The 26,494-nt window shown below is 51.2% G+C and overlaps 1 protein-coding gene across 1 annotated transcript in view; it reads right to left on the bottom strand.

The window, feature by feature from the left end:
• DEK (DEK proto-oncogene) overlaps window positions 1-20,161 on the bottom strand; it is an 86,690-nt gene extending 66,529 nt beyond the window's left edge. The window contains exons 1-2 of the mRNA XM_075314704.1: window positions 19,804-20,161; window positions 4,355-4,538 (exon numbers count right to left, since the gene is read on the bottom strand). Coding sequence (XP_075170819.1) covers window positions 4,355-4,529 — 175 coding nt within the window. The 5' untranslated portion in view covers window positions 4,530-4,538; window positions 19,804-20,161. The remainder of the gene's footprint in view (window positions 1-4,354; window positions 4,539-19,803) is intronic.
• Between the last annotated feature and the right edge of the window lie 6,333 nt (window positions 20,162-26,494).

Genomic DNA, 26,494 nt, shown 5'->3' with positions numbered 1-26,494 from the left:
CTGACTCCTCCACTGGAGAAGCTGAGGGAGAAATATCCAACATTCGATTGATGGACGCTATAAGATCATTCACTATGGCGTCACCCTCAGGTGTATCCAGATTGAGAGCGGTCTCAGGATCAGAATCCTGATCAGCTACCTCCGCTTCATCATACAGAGAGTCCTCCTGCTGGGACCCTGACCAGTGTGATGATGTCGAGGGCTGTTCCCAGCGAGCTCGCTTAGGCCGTCTGGGACTGTCGTCCGTGTCAGAGCCTTCACCCTGGGATGCATGGGACATCCCCGGAGCCCGGATTCGATCCAACTGAGGGGGACCAGGGGGCAATGATTCAACAGTGCCCATGGTCTAAGGTACCGGTCTGGACTGCAAAGTTTCTAGAATTTTAGTCATAGTCACAGACAATCTATCAGCAAAAACTGCAAACTCCGTCCCCGTCACCTGGACAGTGTTCACAGGTGGTTCTCCCTGGGTCACCTCTAGCAGAGACCCCGGCTGAGCAAGTGCCACAGGGGCCGAACATTGCACACAATGGGGATCAGTGGAACCTGCCGGTAGAACAGCCTCACAAGCAGTACAAGCAGCATAGAAAGCCTGTGCCTTGGCACCCTTGCTTTTTGCGGACGACATGCTGTCCTCTGAGCAATCTAGGAGGGTATATAGCCAAGAATAGCGACCGTACAGTGCAATGTATAGAATACAAGCATAAAAGTACAAATGAACACTTCGGCGCTAGTGGGGTCAGCACTTCAGGTGCTGCTTACCGCCCGCTGAAAAGCGGGTGTGTGGTCGCCAGAATCCCGTGTCCGGGTCCCCCAGAGCTTGTCTCCCCTCTCCAGCTCCGACTGCACACAGGAATGGCTGCCGGCATCCTGTGAAGAGGGGCGTACCGTGGGCGTGCCTCAGACAAAGTGCGGGAAACTGGCGTCCCACTGTGTTCAGTGAGTGGGCTGGAGTATGCAAGCAGACTCCAGCCCTCGGCGCTGACGTCCGGCACAGCGTCCCGCCCCTCCCCTGACTGGCAGGCCTGGGGGCGGGAAAGCCACGAGACTAGGCCGTAAAAGCCGGGGACTCGAGTAATAAGCGCGGCCGTCCAGAGGCACGGCCAGCGCGGAAGTCCCCGGCGCACTACAAATCCCAGCCGTGCCTCAGTGTAAAACTGACAGCAGCGGCCGGCGCGGCAGTCCCCAATACATTAACTAACTCAGCAAAGCTGTAGTGAGTAGTGGCACAAGCGCGCAGCGCTGTTGTCCCCAGCGCACTAACACACCCAGCAATGCTGCGGTGTGTCTGCGCGCGGTCTGTACGGGGACACAGAGTACCTTGACGTAGCAGGGCCATGTCCCTGACGATACTCAGCTCCATATCCAGCAGATACCCCAGTGGCAGTGGATGGAGCACGGTCTCCTGTGCCTGGAGACCGGTAGGATCCCACTTCACCCAGAGCCCTAAGGGGGATGGGGAAGGAAAGCTGCATGTGGGCTCCAGCCTCCGTACCCGCAATGGATACCTCAACCTTAACAAACACCGCCAAGAGTGGGGTGAGAAGGGAGCATGCTGGGGGCCCTAGTATGGGCCCTCTTTTCTTCCATCCGACATAGTCAGCAGCTACTGCTGACTAAACAGTGGAGCTATGCGTGGATGTCTGACCTCCTTCGCACAAAGCTTGAAAACTGAGGAACCCGTGATGCACGGGGGGTGTATAGGCAGAAGGGGAGGGGCTTTACACTTTTAGTGTAATACTTTGTGTGGCCTCCGGAGGCATGAGCTATACACCCCAATTGTCTGGGTCTCCCAATGGAGCGACAAAGAAAAATAATTTTCTTTTCACGGCTCAACGCTATAAACTTCTGTGAAGCCCCCAGGTGTTCAAAGTGCTCACCAAACATCTAGAACAATTATTTGAGGGCTCTAGTTTCCAAAATGGGGTCACTTGTGGGGGAGCTCCATTGGTTAGGCACCTCAGGGGGTCTTCAAACCCGACATGGCGTCCGCTAATGAGTGCAGCTAATTTTGCGTTCAAAAATTCAAATGGCGCTCCTTCCCTTCCGAGCTCTGCCGTGCGCCCAAACAATTGATTTTTACCACATATGGGGTATCAGCGTACTCAGGAGAACATGCACAATAAATTGTATTGTGCACTTTCTCTTTTCTCCCTTGTAAAAATGAAAATTTTATGGCTAAAGTAACATTTTTGTGTTAAAAAGTAAAATTTTCATTTTTTCCTTCCACATTGCTTTGGTTCCTGTGAAGCACTTAAAGGGTTAATAAACTTATTGGATGTGGTTTTGAGCAGTGTGAGGGGTGTAGTTTTTAGAATGGGGTCACTTTTGGGTATTTTCTGTCACCTAGGCCTCTCAAAGTCACCTCAAATGTAATGTGGTCCCTAAAAAAAATTATTTTGTAAATTTTGTTGGAAAAATGAGAATTTGCTGATGACCTTTGACCCCTTCTAACTTCCTAACGGAAAAAAAATTTGTTTCGAAAATTGCGCTGATGTAAAGTACACAAGTTGGAAATGTTATTTAGTAACTATTTTGTGTGACATATCTCAGATTTATGGGCATAAATTTTCAAAGTTTGAAAATTGCGAAATTTTCAAAATTTTCGCCAAATTTCCTAAATTTTCACAAATAAACGCAAAAAATATCGGCCTAAATTTACCACTGACATGAAGTACAATATGTCACGAAAAAACAATCTCAGAATCGCCAGGATCCGTTGAAGCGTTCCAGAGTTATAACCTGTCAAAGTGACACTGGTCAGAATTGCAAAAAATGGCCCGGTCATTAGGGTGTTTTAGTGGCCGGGGGTGAAGGGGTTAAAAATGCTCACAAATCCCCTAGATAAATTCATTGATAGGTGTAGAGTCCAAAATGGGGTCACTTGTGGGGGCTTCTGCTGTTTTGTCATGTTAAAAGCTCTTCAAGTGTGACATGGTGTCCACAATCTATTCAAGACAAAATTGCACTCCTTCCCTTCTGAGCCCTACACCTTAACAATAGTTTTCCAGTACATATGGGGTATCGCTGTACTCTTGTGGAGAAATGTGGGGCTAAATTCCTTGAGGGGTCTAATTTCGAAAATGTCACTTGTGGTGGGGTTTCACTTTTTTTTTATTATGTTTGTGGGGTACATCAGAGGCTCTCCAAATGAGACATGGTGTTTGCTATCTATTCCATGGGGTATTGGGGTACTCAGGAGAAAATGCGTCATACAATTTGTTGTGCAATTTCTCCTGTTAAACCCCAAATTTAGCATTTTCACAAGGTTAAGTAGCATTTTTGTGGGACGGAAAAAAAAATTACATTTTTTCCTCACGCATTGCTTTATTTCCTACAAAGCACCTGAAAGGTTAAACTTCCTGGATGTAGTTTTGAACAGTGAGGGGTGCAGGTTTTAGAATGGTGTCAGAGTTATTTTCGGTCACATAAGCTTCTCAATGTCACTTCAAATGTGATGTGGACCCCAAAAAAAAAAAAAAAAAGAAGGGTTCTAAATTTTATGAGGTAAAATGAGAAATTAGTGAAATGTTTAACCCTTCTAACTCCCTAACAAAAAATATGCTTTAGAAATGGTGCTGATGTAAAATAGACGTGTTAAATGTTATTTATTAACTAATTTTGTATGAAATAACTATGGTCTCAGGGCATGAAAATTTAACAATTTGATAAATTTCAGATAAATTTTCACAAGTAAACACAAAAATACCACCTTAAATTTACCACTAACATGAAGTTGTCACACAAAAAAAAAAAAAAAAAAACACAACAAACAACAACAACAAGTCTCAATCTCTGGGATCCGACAAAAAAATAAAAAAATAAAAAATGGCCTGGTCAAGAAGATAACATGTTCGGGGGGTGGGAATTGTGTGTGATGGGGTTATTTCATTTTCAATGGGGCAAAAAGGTAGGAATTTGAACTTGTGCTCTGCATATCAGAAATCACAATCTCCTATTAATGTCAGAGGATCATAATGACAGAGGTCACAGCTAATCCCTGACTGTCATCACCCATTGGCACCCCGTGATCACGTCACGGGTGCACCAACGTTAGCTGGGGATAACGTGACCCCTTGCCAATGCTTGTTAAATCCCACTGACAGCGGACTAACACCGTGGGTGGATCTCCGGTCCACCTGCGACTGTTAGATGTACATGATGGGTGATAAAATCAGCAGTCAGGTGCAGGGAAAGGCGAGAGCCCGCATCAGATTAGGGACATGATATATGACAGAAGTTTACATCATAAGTCGTGAAGGGGTTAACAGCTGCAGTTGTCTCTAAATTGGCTCCTATTCCTAGCTCCAGAATATTGCATTAAGTATTTTACAATCTACACTAATTTATAGACCTTTTTTCTCATCGTCATCCTCTTCATCTTCTTCGTCATCCTCTTCATCATCATCATCATCATTTTCTTCTCCTTCACTTCCATTTGCAGCCTCATCTTCTACTTGCTCTTCTGTGGCCTGCTCCACAGTCTCAGATTCCTCCATAAGAGTGTCTGATGTAGCAGCTGACGACATGTTTCTTACCTGGGCAGAAAAAAAAAAAATCCCGCAAAGGAAAACATGAATCAACCAGGCCAAACAAACAGAATTTAGCACAAGAAAGTGGTGAAAAATATGACAGAAATGTACTTCAGTCCATATTTATGTTTTTTGTGGTGACACACAACATTCAAAAGATGGGTCACATTCATTAGAAGTCACAAAATTTCCTTGGCTCAACGTACTCCAAAGTACTCTTCGTCAAGACTGGCGAACAAAATGCACTACTTCTGATCTTAGGTCGGGGCCACACGGGGACTACTGCGATCCTCGTATGATACTCGGCCCACACTGGCAGCACAGCGGGAGCCGAGTGTCATGAGAGTGTCACTGCGACTGACAGCTGCGTGGGGGTGGGCCGGCACTGAGGAGGGGAGGGCCGGTGCTGCAGAGGTGATGGCGGGGTTTATCTCCCTCTCTCCTCCGTTGCCGGCTATTGCCATTCTCGCTCTGCACTCGCATTACACCGGTGTACTGCAAGTGCACTGCGATTTTTCTCTCGCCCCATAGACTTGAATGAGTGCGAGAAACAAGGATCGCATTACACTCTTAGCATGCTGCGACTGTTTTCTCGGTCCGATTAGGGTGCTGGTACATAGATTAATATTGGTCCGAGTGGAATGCGATGTTTTATCGCATTCCACTCGCTCCGATTTTCATGCCGTGTGTCTAAAGGCCACTTTACACACAGAGATAAATCTTTGGCAGATCTATGGTTGCAGTGAAATCATGGACATATTGTTCCATTTGTACAGAGCCACAATCCTGACACTGATTGTCCACAATTTCACTGCAACCACAGATCTGCCAAAGATCTATCTCTGTGTGTAAAGTGGCCTTTAGGCCTTAGAGGGACTGCAACAAATTTACATGAGAATCAGATGAATAAAATAGGGACCAACGAAAATATTTCATGAAACAGCAAAGCAACCACAAGTGTTGACAACTTCATAGTGCAAGGTATTCATTATCCCAACATTATTCCAAACCTATGACAGATTGAGAGGGCTTATTGATGGATCTGACACATGGAAATACCTGTACAGAGTGCAATTTCTTACAAATGATAAGGTTTATCATCTCAAAAGGAACCCACCATAACACTGTAAAGGTACCGTCACACTACGCGACGCTCTAGCGATCCCACCAGCAACCTGACCTGGCAGGGATCGCTGGAGCGTTACTACACGGGTTGCTGGTGAGCTGTCAAACAGGCAGATCTCACCAGCAACCAGTGACCAGCCCCCAGCGACGCGTGGAAGCGATGCTGCGCTTGGTAACTAAGGTAAATATCGGGTAACCAACCTGATATTTACCTTGGTTACCAGCGCAGACCGCTTAGCGCTGGCTCCCTGCACTCCTACCCAGAGTACACATCGGGAAAATTACCCGATGTGTAGTCAGGCTATGTGTGCAGGGAGCAGGAGTCGGCACTGATAGCTGAGAGTGGCGGACGCTGGTAACGAAGGTAAATATCGGGTAACCAAGTAAAGGGCTTCTTGGTTACCCGATGTTTACTGTGGTTACCAGCGTCCGCAGAATCCGGCTCCCGCTCCCTTCAGTTGTTGCTCTGTCGCTGTCACACACAGCGATCTGTGCTTCACAGCGGGAGAGCAACAACTAAAAAAATGGTCCAAGACATTCAGCAACAACCAACAACCTCACAGCAGGGGCCAGGTTGTTGCTGGATGTCACACACAACAACATCGCTAGCAAGATCGCAGTTACGTCACAAAAGTCGTGCCTCAGCAGTGATGTTGCTAGCGATGTTGCTTAGTGAGACGTGGCCTTAAGGAAGCAGCCCGGATGCTGTATTGTAAGTGCGGCTACTATGAAAAAATATAAGCACGAACCGCACTGTGTCTGACAGCAGAGGTGTGCGTACAGATGTAACAATAGACAGCACCCGTGCACAGCAATGTCGTTTTGCCATTGCTGTGCATGTTTATTTCATAGGGTGCTTTTGCCTCATGACAGATGCAGTGTAAACACCGCTTTAAACTCCCCAATTGTAATTCTGTAAAATAATTTAAGTTTGCATGTGGGTAAAAAAACAAAAAAAGAACGAACATTAATTGCAAAGTAGAGACAGACCAAAAATAAACAGAACTCAGGTCTGGGGCAGGACAATGAACAATAGCCATTTTTATTTTTCGCCTCAATATTACATATTGTTAGGTTTCCGATGTTCGGCCATATACCTTTAGTAGGGTTTTTTTCAGCACAAAAAACCCCCATGTCTTTGCAGGAAAAGCAGGGAATTTTGTTTACTTACCGTAAATTCCTTTTCTTCTAGCTCCAATTGGGAGACCCAGACAATTGGGTGTATAGCTACTGCCTCCGGAGGCCACACAAAGCATTACACTTAAAAGTGTAAGGCCCCTCCCCTTCTGCCTATACACCCCCCGTGGGATCACGGGCTCCTCAGTTTTAGTGCAAAAGCAAGAAGGAGGAAAGCCAATAAGTGGTTTAAGAACAAATTCAATCCGAAGGAACATCGGAGAACCGAAACCATTCAACATGAACAACATGTGTACCCGAAAAAACAAAAATCCCTAAGAAAACAGGGCGGGTGCTGGGTCTCCCAATTGGAGCTAGAAGAAAAGGAATTTACGGTAAGTAAACAAAATTCCCTTCTTTTTCGCTCCTAATTGGGAGACCCAGACAATTGGGACGTCCAAAAGCAGTCCCTGGGTGGGTATAATAACTCCTCGTGATAGGACCGTAAACAGCCCTTTCCTACAGGTGGGCAGCCGCCGCCTGAAGGACTTGTCTACCTAGGCTGGCGTCCGCCGAAGCGTAGGTATGCACCTGATAATGCTTGGTGAAAGTGTGCAGACTCGACCAGGTAGCCGCCTGGCACACCTGCTGAGCCGTAGCCTGGTGCCGTAATGCCCAGGACGCACCCACGGCTCTGGTAGAATGGGCCTTCAGCCCTGAGGGAACCGGAAGCCCAGCAGAACGGTAGGCTTCAAGAATTGGTTCCTTGATCCACCGAGCCAGGGTGGATTTGGAAGCTTGCGACCCTTTGCGCTGACCAGCGACAAGGACAAAGAGTGCATCCGAGCGGCGCAGGGGCGCCGTGCGGGAAATGTAGATTCTGAGTGCTCTCACCAGATCCAACAAATGCAAATCCTTTTCACATTGATGAACTGGATGAGGACACAAAGAAGGCAAGGAGATATCCTGATTGAGATGAAAGGGGGATACCACCTTAGGGAGAAACTCCGGAATCGGGCGCAGAACCACCTTGTCCTGGTGAATCACCAGGAAGGGAGATTTGCATGACAGCGCTGCTAGCTCGGACACTCTCCGAAGAGACGTGACCGCTACTAGAAAAGCCACTTTCTGTGAAAGGCGAGAAAGGGAAACATCCCTCATAGGCTCGAAAGGCGGCTTCTGAAGAGCAATTAGAACCCTGTTCAGATCCCAGGGCTCTAACGGCCGCTTGTAAGGAGGGACGATATGACAAACCCCTTGCAGGAACGTGCGTACCTGAGGAAGTCGTGCTAGGCGCTTCTGAAAAAATACAGATAGCGCTGAGACTTGTCCCTTGAGGGAGCTGAGCGACAAACCTTTTTCCAAACCGGATTGCAGGAAAGAAGGGAATTTTGTTACTTACCGTAAATTCCTTTTCTTCTAGCTCTTATTGGGAGACCCAGACGATTGGGTGTATAGCTACTGCCTCCGGAGGCCACACAAAGCATTACACTAAAAAGTGTAAGGCCCCTCCCCTTCTGGCTATACACCCCCAGTGGGATCACTGGCTCACCAGTTTTAGTGCAAAAGCAAGAAGGAGGAAAGCCAATAACTTGGTTAAACAAATTCACTCCGAGTAACAACGGAGAACTGAAAAACCGTTCAACATGAACAACATGTGTACCCGAAAAAAACCCAAAAATCCCGAAGGACAACAGGGCGGGTGCTGGGTCTCCCAATAAGAGCTAGAAGAAAAGGAATTTACGGTAAGTAACAAAATTCCCTTCTTCTTCGGCGCTCTATTGGGAGACCCAGACGATTGGGACGTCCAAAAGCTGTCCCTGGGTGGGTAAAGAAATACCTCATGTTAGAGCTGCAAGACAGCCCTCCCCTACGGGGAGGCAACTGCCGCCTGCAGGACTCTTCTACCTAGGCTGGCGTCCGCCGAAGCATAGGTATGCACCTGATAATGTTTGGTGAAAGTGTGCAGACTCGACCAGGTAGCTGCCTGGCACACCTGTTGAGCCGTAGCCTGGTGTCGTAATGCCCAGGATGCACCCACGGCTCTGGTAGAATGGGCCTTCAGCCCTGATGGAACCGGAAGCCCAGCAGAACGGTAGGCTTCAAGAATTGGTTCTTTGATCCATCAAGCCAGGGTGGCCTTAGAAGCCTGCGACCCTTTGCGCTTACCAGCGACAAGGACAAAGAGTGCATCCGAACGGCGCAAGGGCGCCGTGCGGGAAATGTAGATTCTGAGTGCTCTCACCAGATCTAACAAATGTAAATCCTTCTCATACCGATGAACTGCATGAGGACAAAACGAAGGCAAAGAGATATCCTGATTAAGATGAAAAGAGGATACCACCTTCGGGAGAAACTCCTGAATGGGGCGCAGCACTACCTTGTCCTGGTGGAAGACCAGGAAAGGAGCCTTGGATGACAGCGCTGCTAGCTCAGACACTCTCCGAAGAGATGTGATCGCTACTAGAAAAGCCACTTTCTGTGATAGTCTAGAAAGTGAAACCTCCCTCAGAGGCTCGAAGGGCGGCTTCTGGAGGGCAACTAGTACCCTGTTCAGATCCCATGGATCTAACGGCCGCTTGTACGGGGGTACAATATGACAAACCCCCTGCAGGAACGTGCACACCTTAGGAAGTCGTGCTAGACGCTTTTGAAAAAAAGACGGATAGCGCCGAGACTTGCCCTTTAAGGGAGCCGAGCGACAAACCTTTTTCTAACCCAGATTGCAGGAAAGAAAGAAGGGTAGGCAATGCAAAAGGCCAGGGAGACACTCCCTGAGCAGAGCACCAGGATAAGAATATCCTCCACGTTCTGTGGTAGATCTTAGCGGACGTGGGCTTCCTAGCCTGTCTCATGGTGGCAACGACCCCTTGGGATAATCCTGAAGACCCTAGGATCCAGGACTCAATGGCCACACAGTCAGGTTCAGGGCCGCAGAATTCCGATGGAAAAACGGCCCTTGGGACAGTAAGTCTGGTCGGTCTGGTAGTGCCGACGGTTGGCCGACCGTGAGATGCCACAGATCCGGATACCACGCCCTCCTTGGCCAGTCTGGGGCGACGAGTATGACGCGGCTGCAGTCGGATCTGATCTTGCGTAGCACTCTGGGCAAGAGTGCCAGAGGTGGGAACACATAAGGGAGCCGGAACTGCGACCAATCTTGCACTAAGGCGTCTGCCGCCAGAGTTCTGTGATCGCGAGACCGTGCTATGAAGGTTGGGACCTTGTTGTTGTGCCTGGACGCCATTAGGTCGACGTCCGGCCTTCCCCAGCGGCTACAAATTTCCTGAAACACGTCCGGGCGAAGGGACCATTCCCCTGCGTCCATGCCCTGGCGGCTGAGGAAGTCTGCTTCCCAGTTTTCTACGCCGGGGATGTGAACTGCGGATACGGTGGAGGCCGTGGCTTCCACCCACGTCAGAATCCGCCGGACTTCCTGGAAGGCTTGCCGACTGCGTGTCCCTCCTTGGTGATTGATGTATGCCACCGCTGTGGAGTTGTCCGACTGAATTCGGATCTGCTTTCCTTCCAGCCACTGCTGGAAGGCTAGTAGGGCAAGATACACTGCTCTGATTTCCAGAACATGGATCTGAAGGGTGGACTCCTGCTGAGTCCACGTACCCTGAGCCCTGTGGTGGAGAAAAAACTGCTCCCCACCCTGACAGACTCGCGTCTGTCGTGACTACCGCCCAAGACGGTGGTAGGAAGGATCTTCCCTGTGATAATGAGGTGGGAAGAAGCCACCATTGCAGAGAGTCCTTCTGTGAAAAGGAGACTTTCCTGTTCAGGGATGTTGACTTCCTGTCCCATTGGCGGAGAATGTCCCAATAAGAGGACGCAGATGAAACTGCGCAAACGGAACCGCCTCCATTGCCGCCACCATCTTCCCGAGGAAGTGCATGAGGCGTCTTAAGGAGTGCGACTGACCTTGACGGAGAGTCTGCACCCCAGTCTGTAGTGACCGCTGCTTGTCCAGCGGAAGCTTCACTATCGCTGAGAGAGTATGAAACTCCATACCAAGATACGTTAGTGATTGGGTCGGTGACAGGTTTGACTTTGAGAAGTCGATGATCCACCCGAACGTCTGGAGAGTCTCCAGCGCAACATTCAGGCTGAATTGGCATGCCTCTTGAGAGGGTGCCTTGACAAGTAGATCGTCCAAGTAAGGGATCACAGAGTGTCCCTGTGAGTGCAAGACTGCTACCACTGCCGCCATGACCTTGGTGAACCCCCGTGGGGTTGTCGCCAGACCGAATGGCAGAGCTACGAACTGAAGATGGTCGTCTCCCATCACGAAACGTAGAAAACATTGGTGCTCTGTAGCAATCGGCACGTGGAGATAAGCATCTTTGATGTCTATTGATGCTAGGAAATATCCTTGAGACATTGAGGCAATGACGGAGCGGAGGGTTTCATCCGGAACCGCCTGGCCTCCACGTGCTTGTTGAGCAGTTTTAGGTCCAGAACGGAACGGAAAGAGCCATCCTTTTTTGGCACCACAACCAGATTGGAGGAAAACCGTGTCTTGTTCCTGAAGAGGAACAGGGATTACCACTCCTTCTGCCTGCAGAAGAGCATCGGCTCGGTGGGGAGGTGGGGACGTTCTGAAGAATCGAGTCGGAGGACGAGAACAGAACTCTGTCCTGTGCACGTGGGCACAATGTCCCTCACCCACCGGTCTGTGACCTGTGGCAGCTAAATGTCGCCAAAGGCGAGCGAGTCTGCCATCAACCGCGGATGCGGAGAGATGAGAGAGCTGAGAGTCATGAGGAGACCGCCTTGGTAGCGGTTCCTCCGGCTGCCTTCCTTGGGCGTGATTGAGCCCCCGGAAACTGAGCCCTTCTGAGGCTTTTCAGCTCTTTTGGACGAGGACAATTGGGACCTGCCCGAGCTTGGGAAGGACCGAAACCTCGACTGTCCTTCCAGGACAGCATTAATAGGGTAAGTCGCAATGCAGACATTGCGAGGATACGGACGCCCCTGCGGCACAAATGTACATATGCTCAAGACCAGCTGTGCAAGAACAGCTGAAAAGCTTAGGGTGCCCATACGGCTGTAAATGCCGGAGCAACCGACACGCCGATATCCTCATAGACAGATTTCAACCACAGTCTGTCTGGCATCTTTAAGTGAAGTCCCATCTCCACTGCAACTATAGCTCTAGCCGTAAGCCTGGAGATTGGAGAATCCACCTTTGGACCCTGGGTCCCGCGCTTGACCACGTCAGGGGGAAAAGGATAACGTGTATCCTTAATACGTTTGGAGAAAACGCTTATCTGGTAAGCGTGGTGTTCCTGGACTGCTTCTCTGAAGTCAGCGTGGCCAGAAAAATACTCAATATACGTTTGAGCTACTGAAATGGGACTTCTCCTGCTGTGAAGCTGACTCCTCCGCTGGGGGAGCTGAGGGAGAAAGATCCAACATTCCATTGATGGACGCTATAGGATCATTCCTTATGGCGTCACCAACCGGTGTATCCGGATTGAGAGCGTTGTCAGGATCAAAGTCCTGATGAGCTACGTCTGCGTCATCATACAGAGAGCCTCCTGGGACCCCCCCCGGGGAACCGATTTTATTCCCAATGAGGGTGGCCAGGGAGCAATGATTTGCCCATGGCCTGTCCGGACTGCAAGTCTCTATCCCAATTCAACTCCATCCCTGTCCTTGGACAGGGTTGACAGGTGGTTCCTTTGGCCACGTCTAGTAGAGACCCCGGCTGACCAAGTGCTCCAGGGGAGCATTGCACACAATGGGGTTCAGTGCCGTGGAACAGTAACACATGCAGTAAAAACAGCATCGAAAGCCTGTGTTGCTTATATGCTGGTGCCGACTAGCCATCTAGGACATAGAGCCAAGAATGGCGACCGTACAATGCAATGTATAGCATACAAGCATAAAGTACAATAAACACTGCAGCACATGCAATACAAGCAGCATAGAAAGCCTGTGCCTTGGCACCCCTGCTTTTCTGCTGCTGTAGACTAGCCATCTAGGGGAATATAGCCCAGAATATCGACCATACAGTGCAATGTATAGCATACAAGCATAAGTACAAATGAACACTGCAACCCCTGCAATACAAGCAGCATAGAAAAAACCTGTGCCTCAGCACCCCTGCTTTTCTGCTGCTGTAGTCTAGTCATTCTAGGCGAAAATAGCCCAGACTAGCGACCGTACAGTGCAGTGTATAGCATACAAGCATAAATACACATGAACACATCAGTACATGCAATACAAGCAGCATAGAAAGCCTGTGCCTTAGCACCCCTGCTTTCCTGCTGCTGATGTGTCGCCATCTAAGAGGGCATATAGCCAAAAATAGCGACCTATGCAGTGTAAGCATAAAAATACAAATGGACAACTGCGGTATTTAGTGGGGTCAGCACTTCAGGTGCCGCTTACCGCCCGCCTATAAGCGGGTGTGTGGTCGCCCTAGTCCTGTGCCTGGTCGCCCAGAGTCCGATCTCTCAGCTCGGACTGCAGGAATGGCTGCCGGCGTCTTCTCCAGCTCGTGTGAGTAGGGGCGGGCCGTGGGCGTGCCCCCAACTCAGAGCGGGAAACCGGCGTCCCACAGTGTCCAGTGAGAGGGCTGGAGCATGTAAATAAGGCTCCAGCCCTCGGCGCTGCTGATTGTACAGCGTCTCTCCCCTACCCTGATTGACAGGGTGGGGGCGGGAACGAAGCGGAGCTAGGCCGCAAAAGCCGGGGACTGGATTTATAAGCGCCGCCGCCGTAAAAGCGCGGTCGGCGCTAAGTCCCCGGCGCACTACAAGTCCCAGCCGCGCCGCCGCTCCCGGAGCGTCCGGCGCGGTAGTTCCCCATACATAAAGTCACTCAGCTAGGCTGCAGTGACTGTAACCCTTTACTGTCCCCGGCGCACTAGCACACCCAGCAAGTCTGGAGTGTGCTGCGCCTGTGTGTACGGGGACACAGAGTACCTGAATGGTGCAGGGCCATGTCCCTGAACGGTACCCAGCTCCGTATCCAGCAGGTTCAATGGGTCTGTGGATGGAGCCCGGCCTCAGGGCTTTGGGGCCGGTAAGATCCCACTTCCTCAGAGCCCCTCAGGGGGATGTGGAAGGAAAACAGCATGTGGGCTCCAGCCGCCGTACCAGCAATAGGTACCTCAACCTTACAAACCACAAGCGGGGTGAGAAGGGAGCATGCTGGGGGCCCTATATGGGTCCTCTTTTCTTCCATCCGATATAGTCAGCAGCTACTGCTGACTAAACAGTGGAGCTATGCGTGGATGTCTGACCTCCTTCGCACAAAGCAGAAAACTGGTGAGCCAGTGATCCCACTGGGGGTGTATAGCCAGAAGGGGAGGGGCCTTACACTTTTTAGTGTAATGCTTTGTGTGGCCTCCGGAGGCAGTAGCTATACACCCAATCGTCTGGGTCTCCCAATAGAGCGCCGAAGAAGAAAGAAAAGTAGGCAATGCAAATGGCCAGGGAGAAACTCCCTGGGCAGAGCACCAAGATAAGAATATTTTCCACGTCCTGTGGTATATCTTGGCGGAGGTTGGTTTTCTAGCCTTTCTCATGGTGGCAATGACCTCTTGAGATAATCCTGAACACGCTAGGATCCAGGACTCAATGGCCACACAGTCAGGTTCAGGGCCGCAGAATTCTGATGGAAAAACGGCCCTTGAGACAGCAAGTCTGGTCGGTCTGGTAGTGCCCACGGTTGGCCTACCGCGAGGTGCCACAGATCCGGGTACCACGACCTCCTTGGCCAGTCTGGAGCGACGAGGATGGCGCGGCGGCAGTCGGACCTGATCTTGCGCAGCACTCTGGGCAACAGTGCCAGAGGTGGAAACACATAAGGAAGCCGGAACTGCGACCAATCTTGAACTAAGGCGTCTGCCGCCAGAGCTCGGTGATCGTGAGACCGTGCCATGAAAGCCGGGACCTTGTTGTTGTGCCGAGACGCCATTAGGTCGACGTCCGGCATCCCCCAGCGGCGACAGATCTCCTGAAACACGTCCGGGTGAAGAGACCATTCCCCTGCGTCCATACCCTGGCGACTGAGGAAGTCTGCTTCCCAGTTGTCCACGCCTGGGATGTGAACTGCGGATATGGTGGAAGCTGAACTCTATCCTGTACCCGTGGGACAGAATGTCTCTCACCCAACGGTCTTGGACCTGTGGCAGCCAAATGTCGCCAAAGCGGGAGAGCCTGCCACCGACCGAGGATGCGGAGAGAGGAGGCCGAAAGTCATGAGGAAGCCGCCTTGGTAGCGGGTCTTCCGGCTGTCTTTTTTGGGCGTGACTGAGCCCGCCAAGAATCTGAGCTCCTCTGATCCTTTTGAGTCCTTTTGGACGAGGAGAATTGGGACCTGCCCGAGCCTCGAAAGGACCGAAACCCCGACTGTCACCTCCTCTGTTGGGGTTTGGTTTGTCTGGGCTGAGGTAAGGATGAATCCTTACCCTTGGACTGTTTAATGATTTCATCCAAACGCTCACCAAACAGTCGGTCACCAGAAAATGGCAAACTGGTTAAGCACTTTTTGGAAGCAGAATCTGCTTTCCATTCCCTTAACCACAAGGCTCTGCGTAAAACCACGGAGTTGGCGGACGCCACTGCCGTACGGCTCGTAGAGTCCAGAACCGCATTAATCGCGTAAGACGCAAATGCAGACATTTGAGAGGTTAAGGATGCCACCTGCGGAACAGATGTACGTGTGACCGTGTCAATCTGTGTAAGACAAGCTGAAATAGCTTGGAGTGCCCATACGGCTGCGAATGCAGGAGCAAACGACGCGCCGATAGCTTCATAGATGGATTTCAACCAGAGCTCCATCTGTCTGTCAGTGGAATCTTTAAGTGCAGCCCCATCCTCCACTGCAACTATGGATCTAGCCGCAAGCCTGGAGATTGGGGGATCCACCTTGGGACACTGGGTCCAGCTCTTGATCACGTCAGGAGGAAAGGGATAACGTGTATCCTTAAGCCGTTTGGAGAAACGCTTATCTGGATAAGCGTGGTGTTTCTGGACTGACTCTCTAAAGTCAGAGTGGTCCAGAAAAGTACTTAATTTACGCTTGGGATACCTGAAATGGAATTTCTCCTGCTGTGAAGCTGACTCCTCCACTGGAGGAGCTGGGGGAGAAATATCCAACATTTTATTGATGGACGCGATAAGATCATTCACTATGGCGTCACCATCAGGTGTATCCAGATTGAGAGCGGTCTCAGGATCAGAATCCTGATCAGCTACCTCCGCCTCATCACACAGAGAATCCTCCTGCTGGGACCCTGACCAGTGTGATGAAGTAGAGGGCCGCTCATAGCGAGCTCGCTTAGGCTGTCTGGGACTGTCGTCCGTGTCAGAGCCGTCACCCTGGGATGCATGGGACACCCCCGGAGCCCGGAGCTGTTCCAACTGAGGGGGACCAGGGAGCAATGATTCAACAGTGCCCATGGTCTGAGTTACTGGTCTAGACTGCAAAGTTTCTAGAATTTTAGTCATAGTCACAGACAATCTATCAGCAAAAACTGCAAACTCTGTCCCCGTCACCTGGACAGTATTCACAGGTGGTTCTCCCTGGGTCACCTCCAGCAGGGGCCCCGGCCGAGCAAGTGGCACAGGGGCCGAGCACTGCACACAATGGGGGTCAGTGGAACCTGCCGGTAGAATAGCCTCACATGCGGTACAAGCAGCATAGAAAGCCTGTGCCTTGGCACCCTTGCTTTTTGCGGACGACATGCTGTTGACTCCTCTGAGCAATCTAGGAGGGTATATAGCCAAGAATCACCAGCGACCGTTTAGTGCAATGTATAGCATGCAAGCATAAAAATACAATTGTACACTTCGGCACTAGTGGGGTCAGCACCGGAGGTGCCGCTTACCGCCCGCTAAAAGCGGGTGTGTGGTCGCCAGAATCCCGTGCCTGGGTCTCCCAGAACTTGTCTCCCCTCTCCAGCTCAGACTGCATACAGGAATGGCCGCCGGCGTTCTGTGAAGAGGGGCGGACCGTGGGCGTGCCTCAGACAAAGTGCGGGAAACTGGCGTCCCACTGTGCTCAATGTGAGGGCTGGAGTATGTAAAGCAGACTCCAGCCCTCGGCGCTGACGTTCTGTACAGCGTCCCGCCCTTCCCCTGACTGGCAGGCCTGGGGGCGGGAACGAAACGAAACTAGGCCGCAAAAGCCGGGGACTCTAGTAATAAGCGCGGCCGTCAAATATGCACGGCCAGCGCGGAAGTCCCCGGCGCACCACAAATCCCAGCCGCGCCGCAGCGTAAACTGCCAGCAGCGGCCGGCGCGGCAGTTCCCAATACAATAACTCCATCAGCAAGCTGTGGTAGTGTGGCACAAGCGCGCAGCGCTGTTGTCCCCGGCGCACTAACACACCCAGCAATGCTGCAGTGTGCGCGCGGTCTGTACGGGGACACAGAGTACCTTGACGTAGCAGGGCCTGTCCCTGACGATACTCCGCTCCATATCCAGCAGATTCCCCAGGGGCTGTGGATGGAGCACGGTCCCATGTGCCTGGAGACCGGTAAAATCCCACTTCACCCAGAGCCCTAAGGGGGATGGGGAAGGATGCAGCATGTGGGCTCCAGCCTCCGTACCCGCAATGGGCACCTCAACCTTAACAAACACCGCCGACAAAAGTGGGGTTGAGAAGGGAGCATGCTGGGGACCCTAGTATGGGTCCTCTTTTCTTCCATCCGACATAGTCAGCAGCTGCTGCTGACTAAACAGTGGAGCTATGCGTGGATGTCTGACCTCCTTCGCACAAAGCTTGAAAACTGAGGAGCCCGTGATCCCACGGGGGGTGTATAGGCAGAAGGGGAGGGGCCTTACACTTTTAAGTGTAATGCTTTGTGTGGCCTCCGGAGGCAGTAGCTATACACCCAATTGTCTGGGTCTCCCAATTAGGAGCGAAAAAGAAAGCTGCTTTTTTCATAGTTATCTATTGAGCTAGGGGGAGAAAAAAAAAACAAAAAAAAAAAAAAAAAAAAACACAAAACAAAACCAAACACTTGACATGTTGCTTCTTTTTCAGCAACAAAAAAAGCAAGGAAAAAAGAAACAACATGGGCACAACGAGTCTGGATTCCCAAACGTTGCTGGGATGCGTTTTCCTTGCTTGTTATTGATTAAAAAAAAAAAAAAGCCCTGTGGGCACAACGCCTTATTCTCCCTTGGCATTTCTATGAACAAACTATCAATTTGAATGAATATAGGTCAGTCTATTGATCATTTTGTGTGGGTACACTTATTGATGCTTGTACACAGGCAGGTGGAGACGCCTTCCTGCAGCTCTCACACATTTATTAACCGTTCCCTGAAGGATCCAAGACATCAAAATTAAATTATGTGGTGAGAGCTGCCTCCCTGCAGACATAATGACAGCTCCCCGGGGCGGGAACTACAAGCTTCTCATCCAGCTGCACCTGATGTCTATGGAGAAGCTAAAACCAAAAGCTCCTGAGACCTCGCAACACCATGACATGCCTGTGTAAGGCCCGTTTCACACGTCAGTGAAAAACACATACGTTTTTCACTGGCGTGTAAAACACGCACATGTCCCTGCGTGTGCCGAAACTCACGGCACATGTGGGTTGTCTAAGTGCAATCCGGGCTCCGTTCTCCGTGATTGCACTTAGAGATTCACTCACCTGCGCCCGCTCCCGCTGTCCGTGGTGCTGAATCCTCCCGCGACGCAGCATCCGGCCGGCGGTGACCCCCGCAGCAGCTGCTTCCGGGTCGGCTGTGTCGCGCATAATGAATATGCGCGACAGTAATCAGCCGGCACAGAAGGAGAAGGGAGAACGGGCTGCAGAGGACATCGCTGGAGCCGGGTGAGTTAAAATGTTTATTATTTTAAAAGCATGTTTTTTTCTGGCACGTGTCTCACGGACCACACCACTGCGTGGTCCGTGGAACATTAGTGATGCCAGAAAAAAATGGACATGTCTCCGTGCAGCAATCACGCACACGCGGGTACGCTGCACGGAGACACGTGCAGTGAAAAATCACTGACGTGTGAGCAGACCCATTCATTACAATGGGTCTGCGTATGTCAGTGATTCTGGTACGTTTAAAAAAAAAGCACAAACGTACCAGAATCACTGACGTGTGAAAGGGGCCTAAGGTGGATTAATGGGCACTGGCATCGCCAGGTAACAAGTGCCGCCCACACAGATGCGCTGTCATTTACCATGTATATAGTCAGTTATCCACCTATCCATGACATATACACACATTATATATGTGTATGTTAATATGTGTATACACAGACTTCACTGTCAGTGCACCCACAAACATAAGCAGGCATACATACACATATAATATAGTATAATATACACACACACACACACACACACACACACCTACCTCTACCTCACTGGCAGTGGGGTGCACATATAGTATATATATTACACTATATTATATAATTATGTATGCCTGCTTGTTTGTGTATGCACTGCAAGTGAAGTCTGTGTATGGATAGATATATATTATAATTAGCATGTCCTGGACAGGTGGATACCCGACTATATACATGGGAAATGACAGTGCATCTTTGTGTGGGCGGCACTTGTTACCTGACGATGCCAGTGCGTATATATATATATATATATATATATATATATATATATATATATCTGACATATATAATCACCTGACCAGGCGAGCGCACACACACACACACACACACACACACACACACACACACACACACACACACACGTCACTGGCAGTCCGCACACACCTGGCAGTGGGATGCACATATATACATTCATATACACACACACACACACAACCTGGCTGAGCAGCAGAGCACATATATACAGTATATACACATTATATATACTCACACCTGACCAGGCGAGCACACATACACAGACGTCACTGGCAGTGGGGTGCACATACTGTATATGCATTCATACATACATACATACATAGGCAGATAGATACACACACCTGGCCGGGCGAGAGCACATCCATACATACACATTATATATTCTCACACCTGACCAGGGGAGCGCGCTTACACACACATATATGCGCACACACTTACCCTGGACTCCGGTCGGCGTGAAATGGCGCAGCGGGAAGATGAGAAGAAACAGATTTACAATTGGAAACGACTAGAAGATTCCGCTAGCCCCGAGACTTATACCGAGCTACGAGCAGCTTACGGCTCCGGTACACCGACTCCAGACACGGTTCCCGCCGGGAGAGCAGCTTATAGATTGGGGGAGATAATATTTACTTATTTTTATTTAAAATGGCGGTGTAAGAGCAAAGCGGGAAAGCTACAACCAACCACAGGCGGAGAGGAGGAGCAGCGCCCTGTCAGGGCGGGAACAGGACGTCACTGTGACAGGCCTGAGGGGGAGGCGACCCCGGAAGAGCACGGCAGTGTTGTGTAATAGCAGCCATGCCCCGGGACAGCCCCGGGAGCCTCCTCATGGCGGGAAACGCTCCGTGTGTCGTCATGGCTGAGGGCGGCTGCAGGGAATGTCAGCTCGTGCGGCACATCCATACAGGCGCCGGGGTCACACATTAATGTATGAAGGAAATATAGATTGTTTTCATTTTTCTCCTTTGGATGTGTTTGTAATACAAAGTGAAATATATCTTTGTACTGGGTTAGCCAGCAGAGATAAAAAAAATGTTTAAAAGAACTTAGGGGTACTTTGCACCCTGCAACATCGCAAGCCGATGCTGCGATGCCGAGCGCGATAGTCCCCGCCCCCGTCGCAGCTGCGATATCCTTGTGATAGCTGCCATAGCGAACATTATCGCTATGGCAGCTCCACATGTGCTCACCTGTCCTGGGACGTCGCTCTGGCCGGCGACCCGCCTCCTTATTAAGGGGGCGGGTCGTACGGCGTCACTGCGACGTCACACGGCCGGCGGCCAATAGGAGCGGAGATGAGCGGGATGTAAACATCCCGCCCACCTTCTCCCGCATATCCTACGGGAGCCGCGGTGACGCTGGTAGGAGATGTTCCTCGCTCCTGCGGCTTCACACACAGCGATGTGTGCTGGAGCGAGGAACAACATCGGACCATCGCGTCAGCGTAATTATGCATTACGCCGACGCTACACCGATGATACGATTACGACACTTTTGCGCTCGTTAATCGTATCATCTAGGCTTTACACACTACGATGTCGCCTGCGATGCCAGATGTGCGTTACTTTCAGTTTGACCCCACCGACATCACACCTGCGATGTCGTAGTGTGCAAAGTACCCCTTAGAGTCCTCAGAGGTTGATACCTTTTAATGGCTACGAAAAAAGCTGCAAATGTGGCATTTAACCCCTTCACCGTTTAACCCCTTCACCATCCAGGGACTTTCCCCCCAATTTTGATACCAGCCAAGATAAAGCCACACGGCTAAAGGCTGGTACTCTCAGGATGGGGAGCCCCACGTTATGGGGAGCCCCCCAGCCTCAAAATATGAGCCAGCAGCTGCCTGGAATTGCCACATCCATTAGATGCAACAGTCCCGGGGCTCTACCCAGCTCATCCAGAATTGCCCTGGTGCGGTGGAAATCGGGGTAATAAGGAGTTAATGACAGCCCATAGCTGTCATTAAGTCCTAGGTTAATCATGGCAGGCGTCTATGAGGCACCTTCCATTATTAACCTGTAAGTGAAAGTAAATAAACATACACCCGAAAAAATCCTTTATTTGAAATAAAAAACAAAAAAACACCCTCTTTCACCACTTTATTAAAATCCCCAAATACCCCTCCAGGTTCGACGTAATCCACAGAGGTCCCACGACGCTTTCAGCTCTGCTACATCGGAAGCTGACAGGAGATGCAGTAGAACACCGCCGCTCCTGTGAGCTCCACACAGAAACTGAAGTGAGCCGCGCTGTCAGCGGTGACGTCACTCAGGTAGTGCCGGCGTGTGTACGGTGATGGGTGGGTAGTGCCGGTGTTTGCGGTGATGATGGGTGCGGTAGTGCCGGTGTGTGTGCGGTGATGATGGGGGCGGTAGTGCCGGTGTGTTTGCGGTGATGATGGGGGCGGTAGTGCCGATGTGTGCAGTGATGATGGGAGCGGTAGTGCCGGTGTGTGCGGTGATGATGGGTGCGGTAGTACCGGTATGTGCGGTGATGATGGGGCGGTAGTACTGGTATGTGCGGTGATGATGGGGGCGGTAGTGCCTGCGTGTGTGCGGTAATGATGGGGGCGGTGGTACCGGTGTGTGCTGTGATGATGGGGGTGGTAGTGCATGTGTTTGTGCGGTGATGATGGGGGCGGTAGTGCCGATGTGTGCGGTGATGATGGGGGTGGTAGTGCCGGTGTGTGCAGTGATGATGGGTGTGGTAGTGCCTGCGTGTGTGCGGTAATGATGGGGGCGGTAGTGCATGTGTATGTGCGGTGATGATGGGGGCGGTAGTGCCGGTGTGTGCAGTGATGATGGGGGCGGCAGTACCGGTGTGTGCAGTGATGATGGGGGCGCTAGTGCCTGCGTGTGTGCAGTGATGATGGGGGCGCTAGTGCCTGCGTGTGTGCGGTGATGATGGGGGCGGTAGTGCATGCGTGTGTGCAGTGATGATGGGGGCGCTAGTGCCTGCGTGTGTGCGGTGATGATGGGGGCCGTAGTGCCGGTGTGTGCGGTGATGATGGGAAAGGTAGTGCATGCGTGTGTGCGGTGATGATGGGAAAGGTAGTGCATGCGTGTGTGCGGTGATGATGGGTGCGGTAGTGCCTGCGTGTGTGCGGTGATGATGGGCGCGGTAGTACCGGTATGTGCGGTGATGATGGGGGTGGTAGTGCCTGCGTGTGTGAGGTAGTGATGAGGGCGGTAGTGCATGTGTATGTGCGGTGATGATGGGGACGGTAGTGCCGGTGTGTGTGATGATGATGGGGGCGGTAGTACCGGTGTGTGCAGTGATGATGGGGGCGCTAGTGCCTGCGTGTGTGCGGTGATGATGGGGAAGGTAGTGCATGCGTGTGTGCGGTGATGATGGGGGCGGTAGTGCCGGTGTGTGCGGTGATGATGGGGGCCGTAGTGCCGGTGTGTGCGGTGATGATGGGGGCAGTAGTGCCTGCTTTTGTGCGGTGATGATGGGGGCGGTAGTGCCGATGTGTGCGGTGATGATGGGGGTGGTAGTGCCTGCGTGTGTGCGATGATGATGGTAGTGGCGGTGTGTGCGGTGATGATGGGGCCATAGTGTCTGCATTTGTGCGGTGATGATGGGGACGGTAGTGTCTCTCTTTCTTTCTCTCTCTCTTTTTCTCTCTTTTTCTTTGTCGCTCCATTGGGAGACCCAGACAATTGGGGTGTATAGCTTCTGCCTCCGGAGGCCACACAAAGTATTACACTTTAAAAAGTGTAACCCCTCCCCTCTGCCTATACACCCTCCCGTGCATCACGGGCCCATCAGTTTTTTGCTTTGTGGTTCCATTTGCGCAGTTTCATCTGCGTCCACTCCAATGGGACATTCTCCGCAAATGGGACAGGAGGTCGACGTCCCTCGACAGGAACGTCTCCCTTTCTCGGGCAGCCAAAGCCTCTCTTCAGTGGTGGCTTCTTCCCACTTCTCTGTCGAAAGGAAAATCCTTCCTGCCCCCATCCTGGGCTGTGGTCACGACGGACGCGAGTCTGTCAGGGTGGGGAGCGGTCTTCCTCCACCACAGGGCTCAGGGCACCTGGACTCAGCCAGAGTCCTCCCTTCAGATCAATGTTCTGGAGATAAGGGCAGTGTATCTAGCCCTAAAGGCGTTCCAGCCGTGGCTGGAAGGCAGGCAGATCCGAATTCAGTCGGACAACGCCACGGCGGTGGCGTACATCAACCACCAAGGCGGCACACGCAGTCATCAAGCCTTCCAAGAAGTTCGGCGGATTCTGCTGTGGGTGGAAGCCACAGCCTCCACCATCTCCGCAGTTCACATCCCGGGCGTAGAAAACTGGGAAGCAGACTTTCTCAGTCGCCAGGGCATGGACGCAGGGGAATGGTCTCTTCACCCGGACGTGTTTCAAGAGATCTGTTGCCGCTGGGGAACGCCGGATGTCGACCTAATGGCGTCCCGGCACAACAACAAGGTCCCGGCATTCATGGCACGGTCTCAAGATCACAGAGCTCTGGCGGCAGACGCATTAGTTCAGGATTGGTCGCAGTTTCGACTGCCTTATGTATTTCCCCCTCTGGCACTGCTGCCCAGAGTGTTACGCAAGATCAGGTCCGACTGCCGCCGCGCCATCCTCATCGCCCCAGACTGGCCGAGGAGGTCGTGGTACCCGGATCTGTGGCATCTCACGGTGGGTCAACCGTGGGCACTACCAGACCGACCAGACTTGCTGTCTCAAGGGCCATTTTTCCATCTGAATTCTGCGGCCCTCAACCTGACTGTGTGGCCATTGAGTCCTGGATCCTAGCGTCTTCAGGATTATCTCAAGAGGTCATTGCCACTATGAGACAGGCCAGGAAACCAACTTCCGCCAAGATCTACCACAGGACGTGGAGGATCTTCTTATCCTGGTGCTCTGATCAGGGTTTTACTCCCTGGCCGTTTGCCTTGCCCACTTTTCTGTCCTTCCTTCAATCCGGAATGGAAAAGGGTTTGTCTCTCGGCTCTCTCAAGGGACAAGTCTCGGCGCTTTCCGTGTTTTTTCAAAAGCGTCTAGCCAGGCTTCCGCAGGTACGCACGTTCCTGCAGGGGGTTTGCCACATAGTCCCTCCTTACAAGCGTCCGCTAGAACCCTGGGATCTTAACAGGGTGCTAACGGCTCTTCAGAAATCACCTTTCGAGCCGATGAGGGATGTTTCTCTTTCACGCCTTTCAGAGAAGGTGGTCTTCCTAGTGGCAGTCACATCACTTCGGAGAGTGTCTGAGCTAGCAGCGCTGTCATGCAAAGCCCCCTTCCTGGTGTTTCACCAGGATAAGGTGGTTCTGCGTCCGGTCCCGGAATTTCTCCCTAAGGTGGTATCTCCTTTTCATCTCAATCAGGATATCTCCTTACCTTCTTTTTGTCCTAATCCAGTTCACCAATGTGAAAAGGATTTGCACTTGTTAGATCTCGTGAGAGCACTCAGACTCTACATTTCTCGTACGGCGCCCCTGCGCCGTTCTGATGCGCTCTTTGTCCTTGTCGCTGGCCAGCGTAAAGGGTCGCAGGCTTCCAAGTCAACCTTGGCTCGGTGGATCAAGGAACCGATTCTTGAAGCCTACCGTTCTTCTGGGCTTCCGGTCCCTTCAGGGCTGAAAGCCCATTCTACCAGAGCCGTGGGTGCGTCCTGGGCTTTGCGGCACCAGGCTACGGCTCAGCAGGTGTGTCAGGCGGCTACCTGGTCGAGTCTGCACACTTTCACGAAACACTATCAGGTGCATGCCTATGCTTCGGCAGATGTCAGCCTAGGTAGGCGAGTCCTTCAGGCGGCGGTTGCCCACCTGTAGGAAGGGGCCGTTTTACGGCTCTTTTTATCGAGGTATTCTTTTACCCACCCAGGGACTGCTTTTGGACGTCCCAATTGTCTGGGTCTCCCAATGGAGCGACAAAGAAGAAGGGAATTTTGTTTACTTACCGTAAATTCCTTTTCTTCTAGCTCCTATTGGGAGACCCAGCACCCGCCCCTGTTCCCTTCAGGCTGTTGTTCTTTTGTGTACACATGTTGTTCATGTTGAATTGTTCTTTTGGTTCATGGTTCAGTTCTCCGAACATCCTTCGGATTGAATTTACCTTAGACCAATTTATAAGTTTCCTCCTTCCTGCTTTGGCACCAAAACTGATGGGCCCGTGATGCACGGGAGGGTGTATAGGCAGAGGGGAGGGGTTACACTTTTTAAAGTGTAATACTTTGTGTGGCCTCCGGAGGCAGAAGCTATACACCCCAATTGTCTGGGTCTCCCAATAGGAGCTAGAAGAAAAGGAATTTATGGTAAGTAAACAAAATTCCCTTCTTCTCTTTCTCTCTTTTTCTCTCTCTTTTTCTCTCTCTCTCTTTTTCAGATCAAATCAAATCAAATAGGCTTTATTGGCAGGACCAAAGTGCAATCGTTATTGCCAAAGCAAGAAACGAAATGTGATAGGGGAGTGGGTTAGGGTTGTGGGGATGGAGTGTTGGGGCCACAATTTGGGGAATGATGGTCCATTTGGGGGTCTTACGGTCCTCTCATCTTATGACATGTGGTGACATATTGGGCGGCGATCTCCACCATTGATTCTTCTTCCCCCAGTAGGATGCAGAGTTTCCTCTCCTCACCAATGGATTGAAAGTCCGGGGTATGAGCGGTAAGTTTCTGGAAGTGGGAGGCCCTCACTGCTGAGTATTTGTTACAGTGTAGCAGGAAATGCGCCTCGTCTTCCAGAGCCCCCTGCTGGCAGTGTTGGCACAGTCTGTTCTTTTGCGGCTTGTACGGGTCCGACGTCATACACACTCGCCGGCATTCAGGGCAGATCAAAGTATTGTAGGGCGCTTGCGCAGGACCGGCGAGTCTGTATGACGTAGCCGCGTCATGCACCCAGGCTTCAGAATGAGGACGAAGATTGCCGAAAGAAGAGGCGCTGGCACCGGACAACGGAGACACCCATAAGGCCCACCACACGATTATTAGGCAAGTATTATAAATTGTTTTTTATGTTCTCACAGCGGCCTGGGCTCTTATATACCGCATGTTAGAATGCTGTATATAAGAGCCCTGTGGTAATGGCCACAGCTTATAGGCCAAAAAAGTGGTGACAGGTTCCCTTTAAAGAGGATGGACACAGCCTGGTTACAGGGCGAGGTGCACAGTCAAAAA

The sequence above is a fragment of the Anomaloglossus baeobatrachus genome, chromosome 6, assembly GCF_048569485.1.
Source record: "Anomaloglossus baeobatrachus isolate aAnoBae1 chromosome 6, aAnoBae1.hap1, whole genome shotgun sequence".
NCBI classification, from domain to species: Eukaryota; Metazoa; Chordata; class Amphibia; order Anura; family Aromobatidae; genus Anomaloglossus; species Anomaloglossus baeobatrachus.
Note: the sequence above shows the minus strand (reverse complement) of the source record. Positions and strands in the feature narration are given on the sequence as shown.